Consider the following 12180-nt stretch of genomic DNA (forward strand, 5'->3'; position numbering starts at 1 on the left):
CGCTGTAAATGCATCTGTCTGCCGTTTGGTGACAGGGAGACCAGTGTGTATCAGCCTGTTTTCATCTTTGTGCGGTTGTGGCAGAGAAAATAGAAACAACTGTCTGAATGTGGTGAGATTGAATCTAAACTGTCTTGTTGTGGGCACAGCAGTTGAGCCATGAGCGAGGTGAGGCTTTCAATCAAACCCACCAAGACTCGGGTCAGATGGGTTCAGCGATTCTTGTACGATGCTCTTCAAAATATATGATTTCATCATTACTATTATTATTATCAATGGGACACTGATAACCGCTGTTACTAGAAGGTCACAGATTTACATTGTGTCTCAAATTTGCATGTTCTTTGCCTGTGCTTCCTGAGTATGAGCGTAGGTCTTCCTGGTTTCCTCCCACAGATATACTGACTTTAAATTAAGGGTAAATGGAAATTTCCTCCACAGGAAGTGGAGCATCAGGAACCATGTACAGCATGTTTAGACTGCCGGGGCCAGAAATTAAATCAATGTAAACGGACTGTTGTTAGCGTTAAAAGTTGTTGTCAGGAAAAAAAACACAGCTTTTGCCCATGAATTAAAGAGCTGCCCGAAACTGATTTGACTGATAAAATCAACAAGGAAGTCCAGGAATTCTGCTGAAAACTGGATCCTGAAAAGGGGATGTTTAGCAGGATATTTCAAGGAGGAAGTTCAAGATCAACTGATAGCTAGCGAAGAACAATGACAGACAGACAGACAAAAAAAAAAAAAAAAATCAAATGATGTTTAGTACAAATAGCCTAAATCTGTTCATATTTCAAGGTAAATCATCATACCCACTCTATAGGTCAAACCCAAACCTCGCCCTCCTGCTGCCAGACTGGTATAGTTTCGTTTTGAACACACACATGACCTTATTTTGTCGTGCTATCGTTTTTATCTTATCAAATTATAATGCTTGTTCTGACAAAGGCGTGCATTCTCTATAGTCTGCTCACGTGCAGTCGTGCATTTGGTTCTTTTCTGAATGCAGACAGTACTGTTTTCAGCTGTAGCCTACACAACATTCCTGTCATGGTGAATGGCAGCACTGTCAGACTGTCAGACCCAGGTGGAGACAAAACAATTCCCAGAATGTTTGAATTGTTGCTACCCCCCAGATCCCACCACTCTTGATTGTCACACAAGAGCGGTCACATACTGAGAATCTAAAGCAGGGGTGGTCAAAGGTATGGCCTGTGGGCCGAAACAGGCACAAACATTTCATGCAAACTTAATGTTATTTATAGGTAATTATGTTATGATTGTGTTTGCCCGGTTCGCTTGACATCAACTTGCACAACACCTTCTCTTAGAATGTGGTTACCTACATCTTAACCTTTTCCTGTTTACTGGGACATTGCATTGGTTCCACACAATGGAACCAATGCAAGGACAACAAGCTTACACAGAGAAGGTCCTGGGTTCTAGTCCCAGAGGAACCACTTACTTGGCACCTCCCGTTGGGCAGCCTGTTGAAGCAGATCTGCTGTTAACAAAAGAATTTCCCCAGTGTGGAATCAATAACGTTTTTTAAAGCATCAACTCGTGCTCCATTCTACTCTTACTAGTGTACCAGACCCCCAGACACCTGAAATCCTCCAAGTGGGGAGAATGTCATTGTTGAACCATAGAGGACACACGCTGAGGACCATGGCTTCGGATTTGGAGCTGCTGATTTCCATCCCAGAAGCTTCACATCCGACTGCGCACCTTTCCAATAAGACCTGAAACAGAACCACATCATCTGCAAAAAGCAGCAACCGAATCCTCAACCCATCAAATTCGGATCCCCACAATGCCCCTTCTTGCCTAGAAAATCTATCCCAAAAGGTTAGGAACAGAATCAGTGACAAAGAGCAGTCGTAGTGACTTACATGTACTTTCACATGTTTTGTTCTTTCTCTGTGTTTTAATGACAAAGTAACGCATACAAGACAAAACAAACAAATCAACATATGCAGAAACGGTGAAAATCATTTATTGCTCCTTTCACAATTTGGAATCATGTGAGCAACTTTCGTGTGTCAATTGTGTTCTTTGTAGCTAGTTGATTGGCAGGTGACTCTCTGAACAAAGGTTTTTGATGTTTACGATTGGCAGGTGAGTCTCTGAACAAAGGTTTTTGATGTTTACCCTGGACCATTTGGGTCAGGCTGCATATTTCAAGGGACCTCTTCTCCCAAACCACTCGTAAAGCGTGCATGCAATTTAGGGAATGTACATTCCCACTCCTTGGGGGTTTCTTAATGACCTGTTGCTGACTCGACTGTCCCTGTGTGGGGTTCTGCATGCATAATACCCACACAGGCCAAACATACTTAGCTGGAGCTGTGGCTTAAATTAGAGATGATTTAAACTACTGGCTACAGAAGAAATGTGATGTGACCTCAGCAGAGAGCACAAGAGGTAAACCGGTTTTTGAATGAACCCTGAATGTTGATACAAGCACATGACGTAATTATGTGTGATATAAACATGATGTGGTTAAGAATATTTACTGCAGAGCTTCACATGTTAGAAAAAAAAACTACTTTTTTTGCCTGCGAGTGGCTCAAAAGGTCAGGATTTTTTTTTTCGTTTTTCTTTTTAAATAAAACGATGCGAACAACTCTTCACAATAGCAGCTACTTATAACTACATTAGAGTTACGGTATACGTGAAGAAAACAGCTTTAGAAACTGAGGCGACTGTTACTGTAGTCTTTCACCTGTGAGGAATAAGGTTTGACACCGTCTCGTTCTCGTTTGTGTGACTGAAGCCCGTAGCTTCAGGAAAGCAAACATGGATGTTGGTGTGCAATTTTGACAACGCTGCACGATTGACGTCACTTGACAATAAAAGTTTATAGCTTCCTGGTTCTGGTTTGGGTTGTCACTTGTCATCTGAAATTTAAACATCTGTTTGAGTGTAGGAGTAAGAGCATATTTAAACAATAAAATACGACTCAGAGTGGTTGGAGGAGTTGACGTATGATGCATGAGCCCTTTGTTTGACATTAAAACCTACCATCCGTATGAAAGGGCGGTGATTCGGCGAGCTTATAAGCATAAATATATGAGGCTCGTGATAAGTGAGGAAAGTGGAATTAACTACTTTAAAAAAAAAAAAATCATATTGTGTTCTTTAACACTAATGCCACTTTAATAATCGTTGAAGCTCACCCACTTCAACGCAATTATTTCCTAGACAACAAGCAGGATCTAGTTTGGTGTTTTTGCGGTTAGCAGGCAAGCCACGCTCTGATCTTCGAAGATGAAAATAAACAACAGCCAATTATCATGGTTCAACGCAACCAGCAGCTGGTCATCGAAACACTCTTGATGTTCAAGTCTTCTGTACATCCTTGAAAGTACTGCTTGGCTGCCCGGGCAGGTATCTTTGAGCTCTTGCGTTTTTTTTTTTTTGGCATGCCAAATTGGCAAATATACAATGAGAACTTAGGTAGGTGTTATTGCCTGTTAGCTCATCCTGTGCACACATGTTTAGGTCTCTGGAGTTCTAGAGTGTTTCAGAACTGTAGGTAAGCTGTAATAGTGCTCACAAAATGTTGTGCTGTGGAGTTTCTTCTGAATGTGGGTTGGGGAGATTTTTTACGATTTAAAAAAAAAAAAAAAAGTGATAGCCCTTGTTCAGCTTGTGTATTCCTCTAGCATATTGGAACTTTACAGTAGTATTGGGAAGTCATGCATGAACACACAACAGCCAAAGCGAAAGGAACAGTGCTTGAGAGAGAGTCTCAATAACCGCACCTTCTTACGAATGTATACATTGTCACTAGTGTGAACGGGTTGAGCCAAATTTTTCACCCTGATACAGGAAGACTTGTATCTAGGACAAAAAAAGCAGCTCTAGGTGTTTGGTTTTTTTTTTTTTCAGTTCACTCAATGCAGATTAGATACCATTTTTTAAGGAGACAAGAGAGTTAGCTTTGTCAATTAACTCAGTTCGTAGCACCAAGGCAAAACAGTTTGATTCTGTCTCTGGTGAGGAACATGGTGAATAAGTGCTGACCAGGCCTTGCAGAGTAGCCTTTAAGAGTTGGGCGTCCTCATGACACTACTTGCTGAACTGTCGAGCGTTCATGAGCGCACGGTTGATCTCTGCAGTGCAGCCGCCGGAGGAGCCGTTGGAGCTTGTTGGAGAAGTTTTTATTCATCTGTCTGTACATGAGCGGCATGGCAAAACTGCTGAAGAAGGCCAACAACTTCGACACACACCTAAAGAAATAATAGGTGGGTAAGTATTGTGGATTGCTAAGGTATCCCGGTGCACCAGCCACAGTGTGTACCAAAAGGGTCATATAGTATGGGGTCCAGAGTACAAACTGTACACAGACTGAGGCTAGTAGCAGCCTGTGGATAGAAGGGTCCAAGCGAGCAGAGTCTTGGTCCAGAGGGGTGGACTCCTTCCTGATGCGCAAAATGAGCACAAAGGCATAAAGAACAGCCACAGCCGGAACTACAAAGCCAATAAACATCATAATGGCATCCGCGGCTTCCTTGTTCTGCATTTTTGAACACTCAACCATCTTGGTGGAAATGTGATTGCACACATAAAAAAGCAGCGAGGAAAAGCTGGTGAGTACCGCGCCGCCCCAGATAAAGCCGCACACATGTTTGGTATTATACACGCTGGACATGTAAGTGCGAGGCAGCGCACGCTCTATGTAGTAGTCCAGACTGAGCAGCGTGGTGGAATACATGATGACCAGGGATGAGATGTTGAACAGGATGAGCAGGGTGATGTAGATCTCGTTGTTGTACTCCCAAACATTCCAGCGGGTGAAGGTGGGGCTCAGCAGCTCAATGGGTGCGACCACATTAAGAACCAGACCCGCGATGGCCATGTTGACAAAATAGACATCTGGCATGGTCATGGAGACCTTGTTGGAGAGGTTGACTGCGACCAGCAGCATGTTGTAGCACAGGCCCAGTGGGAAGCAGACCAGGAGGTAGATGAGCGAGGAGACCGACAGAATAAGGCTAAAGTTCTCACAGAGGTGAAAGTCCACGCTGGTGTCGGTTTCATTGTAAACCATGCAGATCCACATCGCTGGCCTCTGACACCGGTCAAGCAAGCTCAACAGGTCAGCTGCAGGCAGAGAAGAAAAGAGTTACTGCACCGATCATTTCACACCTAAGATTAAGACATAGCGCCAAGCACTTTCTAATGTGACTACAGGATCAGTTTAAAGACGTTTGTTTATTACAAAAAAAAAAGAAGTTTGTTATCCTTTTGGATTGTAATATCTTTGTTTTTTCGATGGGAACATAAACTTAGATGTCAGTGTTGTTGTGCTTGGCGTCCTCTGACATTTGTTGTATTTTCAAAGACGTCTAAGTGATTAGATATGACGGAATCCAACAGATTTGTCTAAAGAAAGCACAGACTCTTGGTTGAAGATGAGGTTTCTGATTCGGTGCCTCAGAGGAGTAGATAAGCCTCCTTTCAAGGTCTTGGCTAGACATGTAAAAACCCATGACCTTTAAATGCCAAGTTCAGATTAAAGGGACAACTCCAACATTAGTAAATATAGTCGTATGAAAACAAATGGATTTTTTTTTTTGGATGGAATACATTACTTCATTGATTTTTTAAAAATTTTTATTTAATACAGATTCAATCTGATAGATAGCATTACTTTCCAAATGCATACGCTGGCATTATTTGCATTATTCTTGCATTAAATTGCTTGGTATTAAATCCAAAATTAAGCCAATCTTTATAGTACACTGCTCTATGGTGATATACTCCATCTGGTTTTGCCTGGATTACATTGTTACTAACACTCCAGCGACAGCGATGTCGGTTACCTTATTTTTTTCGGCAAGAGCTTCAGCATGCTACCATTAAGCTGACTGCTTTTTTCCATGGGGTGTCACTATTAATTAGCACCTGTCGTAAACAGACATCTCTTCCCTCTCATTACTGGTTTGAGCCTGCAGCTTCCGACAGTTCAAAAGCCTCAAATAATAAAGTATCAAAGGAGATTATTTTAGGGTAATTTCTGCCGGGGGTTTAATCCTCGGCAATCGACTGGCGTTGTCTTTGAAGAAGCCAAAATAAGCAGTTATAAAGCAGTCGTGACTGCGGATAGCATCCAGTTAACAGGTAGTCTGGAAACTTGCGCACCTGTGACTTCCTGTTTTTAGATTTAGAAGTTGAAGAAGTGGTTTTAGTTTTCTGTGCCTCATAAGAATTTTAGGTTCATCATTTTGACCTAAAACGCCAAGAGATTCATCAGTTTTTGTGTTAGGGCCTTTAAATCAGAGGTCTGCGACCGATTTTTTTTGTTGGATCAGTCATCAAGTTGCGATAAAACAAGTACACAAATGTAAATCATAACAAAACTGAAGTCTATATATGACAGAGACAAAGCTTGTCTCCCATGTAGGCCGTTTATCCTTCATAATGCTCTACTTTTATATGGCTCTCGGCATGTTGTGATAATTACTTTAGCTAAATTACATTACTTTTTAAAATATGTGACTGAAAACATAGTCTTGTGTATCTTGTTCTCAATGGATGGTGGATGGTTAGCTGGAGCTTCCGCGGCCTCTTCAATTGTGTCTTAGAGGAGTTTAAAAACAATGACGTATCCTCTTAGGAGTAAAGTTCGCAACTTTAAAGTCGGGCTATCTTATGCTTGTCAAGTCAAGTCAGGTTACTTGACAAGCTTCAAATGGCCAATCAGTAACTTTTACAGCTTTAACTTTTAAAGTTGTGCATTTTCCCAACTGACTGGAAAGGACATGTTGATGTTGCCACGAGTAAATCAACCGTGTGAATTCGAACCACCACGTTGTGAAGAAAAGTTGCCCTTATCTAGTTTCTAAATTCAATGCCTCATTAGATAATGTACATGGATGCTTTTGTTGGCGAATTACAAACTGGAAAATGGAAAATGACAAACCTTAAACTTGGCACAAGGTACTGAAAACACGGTTAATACCAGAAACAAATTTGATCCGGTTGTAGACTGCACCTGGTTATAGTCAACACTTCAAAGATTTCCACCTTAAACAACAACTACAGAACCTCCCCGTCTGCCTCAGATCACTGGAGGCCAAATATGTGGTGTGCATAAGCTGCTGTTGCACTGCACCGCTGCACATTATGCCAGCAGTCTGTGATAATGAACTGCATTTTTTCCACTCAACTGAGGGAAAAACAGGGAACGGGGTAAACGCAAATATTCTGATCCAAGCACAGAGGCATTTAATTAATTTAATTTATTCAAATTAATTCAAACTTCAAACATTTGTCTCTATCTCTCTAATCTCTTTCCTAGACAATTATTGAATAAATCAGTAATATTTCTGTGCAACAGGCTCTACTCTCATGGGATACCTTAATATCTTTTTACATTCTTGTTTTTGTGGTTGACTTCGAGCTGTTTTTGCCTTTTCCGGACAACACTGCAACTACATCTGGGCAAAGTTGATTACCGCTAATTTGCTAACTTTTGTCTAAATGTAGACCATTCAAAGTTAGTCGGCCTACATTCTTGCTAATTATCTTTGGTTGTCCACATTTTATCACACATTTTATTATTATATACGGTAGCATTCTCAATTTTCTCTTATAGGAAGTACTTATTTAACCATGAAAACAAATTAATAAACCAATAACTAAAATATCAAATAAAATTTTATAAAAATTCGAACAATTTTTAGGAATGTTTGTTTTTTGGCCAGTTTGCGTATGCGAGGAGAGGAAGATTAGTCGGAGCTAATATGTTGGCTTGGAAGTACTTTACTTGCCACGACTGTGGGATAAACAATTTCTAAGTTGGTCATTTGGTACGGCGTACCTAATCCAACACTTAAAACATAAAAAAAGGACTTATTAAAAAGGATTTATTTTGGCGGGGTATCTGGTAGATGAGAGGAGAAACTGTATGAACGTTTTCTATTTAGTTAAGTTGGACATTTCATATCAAGTCAAGCAAGAGAGAGTGCTCATGTAAGTTATTAAAACCAATTTTTATAAAGCGCCTCTTTCCACTATTTGTAAGCTGTTGAGAAATCCTGTGACTCGGTTCAGTTTGTGGGAAATGTTTCGCAAATGACTAGTTATGACAAGTACACTTTGTGCAGAAGAAAACTTTTATTTTTGTACATGCTTTCATCTGACAAAATCGATAGTGGAAATTAACAATGTGACACATGTGACTGCTTAACTGAGACACACTGTTCTGAACTACTGGCTCAGGATCAACTAAGTTTGGACTTTTCAGAATTGGAAACCAGATAGATAAAATCACCGTGATTATGATTATGATACAGTAGCTCTAAAGTATACCAATAAATGTATATCTTAAGTCAAGGTATAGAAATAATGTTCGAAATGTTCTTTCATTACTCACCGTTTACACTTTACACACTATTTACAGTATAGAAAAACTAACATTTAGAGGAAACTTGACTCGTCTCTCCGAACACTATTTACAGTATAGAAAACTAACATTTAGAGGAAACTTGACTGACGTGTAATTTACTCAAATGCATTGTTGTAATATGCGTACGTAAAAGGTCAACGGAAGTAAAACTACACAGCTGTAGTACTTAGCCCTTTAACAAACGTGATGAGGTCTGTGTTGTGTTCCCCTTGACCGTGACTTTGAGTGAAGCTCTTGACTCAGGGTCAAATCCCTAGTTGAACTTTCTGCAGCATTTTATGTCAGACACGGTTAAGATAAATACTCCCAGAAGGGGGAGGTCCTGCTATAGCATGCTTCGTCGGCCCCACCAAACACGATCTTGTAACAGAAACGCCCGCATGCTTTACGTCTGTTTTTGCAGCCAGATCTCGCAGGCTGATGGGAGTAGTGTGACATATTAGGCCCACACCCCTCATATATCCTTACTGGAATTTACAGGCTCTTCTCAGAACACACTGAGTGATGTCACATGATTGGCTGTTCATGCCTGCAGTCGTGTGCAATGGAGCAACGGCAGCAGAACAAGTACTGTACATCACAAAGGAAATAAGACCACACGACTCGCATTTTCAGCTGTGCTAGGGTTGACGTGGTCTTTCTGGCATTTCAAATTCTAGAATATTAAATTATGGTCTTCAACAAAAATCACTACTTTGAACTTCGTAAGAAAATGAGGGGTAGATCGTTAATTCAAAAGACACTGAACCTGCACGCTCCAAACTGTTTGGTGGTTTCTTTCAAATGCTAATTTTGGTAGCAACCGGCGAATGAGCGCATGAATGAAGTAGCTATGCCAGGATTATTCAGAAAATGTAAACTTACTAAAGTCTTGACTGTGCATTACATATTAACATGTTTAAAGTTCTCATGTATATATTGTACATGTATTTCAAAAGTACTCTCTGACTGATGTAACACAGCGTCGCAACATCTTTGAATAAATTGTTTTTCCTGTTAAGATGCTTCGGTGGAATCAGGCTTGGGGTCAACCATGACTCATGCTCAGACACCACACTCTTCCCTGAATCCCATTGTGACAGCATGCTGAACTGTCAGATTGGCATCAGTCAGAGGTCAATGACCAGCATCGAGTGGGCTTACAGACATTAAGCACACACAGCCTTTGGACAAATGGACAAAAGTGCCAGCGACAAGTGCAACTGACAGTCAGAGGGCACTTTACTGTGTCTCTTAGTTCAAGACTAAGAGACAGAGTAAGGATGAGGCGTTTGTGTTTCAATGGTTAGGCCGGGGGCAAGTATAAGAGCATGACAAAAAGTATTAAAGATTTGACAACTTTACTTTGCGTGGTGTGGTACACATTGAAACCTGCCAATACCTGCTTCTGTGCAAGGGTGAAGTAGTCATGTTCCCATGTTTGTGTACTCTACTTTGGCCAAAGGTATCGCTTTACCAATAAAGTTGAGTTATATTTTTTTTTATTGGTGGATTGGTTGTCCTGTGAAGTGATTTGCAGAACCGAGTGAACAACAAAAGGAAAGTGACCTAAACAGTCATGGATGGATATACACTACTGTTCTCTAGAACAAGTGAACCAAAAATACATTCCTACTCAGACACAAGTGTTGTACTTGTCTGCACCGCAGGTCTGTTTTGCTTTAGATTGCCCTCTGCAGGATCACGTGGTACCTACTGGTGTGCATTAACCCTTGAATTTGAACTTCTGTCTCCTGTTTGAAGTTCTGATCAAACGTGTTTGATTAAAAAGAACTTGAAAGGGAAGATGCGTTTAAGAAAGGCAGGTGGTTAATACATGGGTACGGATGGCCTCCTCTTAGAATCTGGAACTGTCTCATGAAAACAGTGAAATCGGGTATTTGACTGGAGATGTTTTGTAAACAAAGCTAGACTTTTTTGTCTTTTGCTGATAAGAAGATCTTAAAGTATATTTGTCATCAAACAAAGAATCACAGAAAAAAAGACTCCTAATATAGCCTGTTCCTGTAAGTGAGAGCAGTGGTCCGTATTAAGAGCAGTGTAAATAGTGCTGCCCTCCTTTTTGTGTGTATCACGTATAAACATCACATGATAAACGGAGTCACTTTGGCGTTCTGTTAGCGTTGGCTTTCAGTGGGAAAATACAATGGGCTTTTTAATGGAGAACAGAGCTGCATTTTTTTTAAATTTTTTTTTTTTGGTAACGCAATTTTTTATTTTATTTTTTTGGTGAAATTCTATAGCCTTTTTACAGTCGCGAGACAAACCGTTAGGACTAAAGTTGTAAATTAATTCTGCTGTGTCTAACCATTTCACCATACTGTAAGGTACAACATTTCCACAATAAAAAGACTTTCATTTTCAATCCACCTTTATGTGTTTTGAACCCCTAAGATTGTATAAAAGTGTACATAAATGTCCAGATTTTTGCTAATCTTCCGACGTTGAGGAACCTAGATAAACTAATGTTGCTTTAAAATATATCACTAGCACTGTATGTTGGTCAGCTATTCAACTTATTTGCGTTAATACTTTATAAAATATAGAATATAAGAATATATTATAATATTTATAAATATATAATACATTTATACCCTATATAATAATAATAGACAAATGGAGTACGGAGCAAAGTCAATATATATATATATACACATATATAAATATATACACATATATACATATATATATATAATTTTTAATTTTTTTCAGGTCACGTTGCAATAATGTCTTGAGCAAATGGGACTTTGATTGAACTGATAAAACTTTTTCTTTTTTTCCTCTCTCTCTCTCTTCCCAGCACCGGAGAAAGATGATCCCGTGAGAAACGGGTTCAGGTGTCTGTACCCACAGTATACTGGAGGTTAAAACAACAACGCTAACTATTGCAGGTCTGTGATTTACTACAAAAATAATCATTGTTACGACTGCAGACACTGCGGGTTTCTCTTTTACTACTTGCTTGTGCGTTAAAAAAGCGTGGACAGTTGTCATGGTGTTGTATTCCTCCCTTTTCTGAGACTATTGTTGCCAAGTCTAGAGCACAGGGTTTTCTTTTTTTTCATATATATATACGTTAATTCCACCTCCGTGTGACCGTGGAGATAACATTTCATCAAGGGTTTTGTTTTTTTAAGCACAACATAGTGAGAGAGTAGACGGAGCGAACGTTAACACTTACCAGAATCGTATGGACTTGGCTCGGTGACAAACCTACGGAGGCATTGAGTTGGGATGTAGCATTTTCACGGACATTTCTCGTTCCTTGCATTTGACAACACGGCTCCTAAGTGGGTGAGATCCTGGAAAAGCACACGCTCCGGGTTAGTCTAGTAGTCCTGCCGCAGCCAAAGGAGTTGTTTTTATCGCATTTGGACTCTCAACTCTGCTTCACATCCACTCAACTTCTTGGACGAGGCTTGTTCTGAAAAAGGGGGCCGTCCGACGCAGACTTTTTACTACTGCTGGAGAGCCGCTGAGCCCCACACTGTGTACACACGTGACCCTCCCCCACCGTCTGCTCTACTCGCTGCCGCCGCCGCCGCAGAGAACCAGAGAACAGGCCCCCGTGTGGACGTTTCTCTGGCTCTGATTGGACGGAAGAGAAAAGGAGGCGGGGAAAGCTGAGACGCCGTTACTACTCGAAGCACACATAAATATACACACACGCGCACACGTTTGCTCAGCTATTCTTGTCGGGACTCTGCCCCCGACCTTCATTTATTTACATTCGGACTTACCATAACCACATAATGCCTTAG

The 12180-nt window shown here is 40.6% G+C and overlaps 1 protein-coding gene across 1 annotated transcript; it reads right to left on the bottom strand.

Moving 5' to 3' along the window:
* Nucleotides 1–3409: 3409 nt before the first annotated feature.
* Nucleotides 3410–11965, bottom strand: gpr146 (G protein-coupled receptor 146). Its single transcript, XM_008329492.3, has 2 exons — nt 11601–11965; nt 3410–5109 (listed from the first exon to the last, which is right to left on the bottom strand). Exon 2 carries the CDS (start codon nt 5066–5068, stop codon nt 4067–4069), a length of 1002 nt encoding a protein of 333 aa, XP_008327714.1. The 5' UTR covers nt 5069–5109; nt 11601–11965; the 3' UTR covers nt 3410–4066.
* Between the last annotated feature and the right edge of the window lie 215 nt (nt 11966–12180).

The sequence above is a fragment of the Cynoglossus semilaevis genome, chromosome 17 (assembly GCF_000523025.1).
Source record: "Cynoglossus semilaevis isolate Cse_v1.0 chromosome 17, Cse_v1.0, whole genome shotgun sequence".
In the NCBI taxonomy this organism is placed as follows: Eukaryota; Metazoa; Chordata; class Actinopteri; order Pleuronectiformes; family Cynoglossidae; genus Cynoglossus; species Cynoglossus semilaevis.

Excerpts from the sequence above, each read along its gene's own strand:
- gpr146 (XM_008329492.3), bottom strand. The coding sequence starts at position 5,068 with ATGTGGATCTGCATGGTTTACAATGAAACCGACACCAGCGTGGACTTT.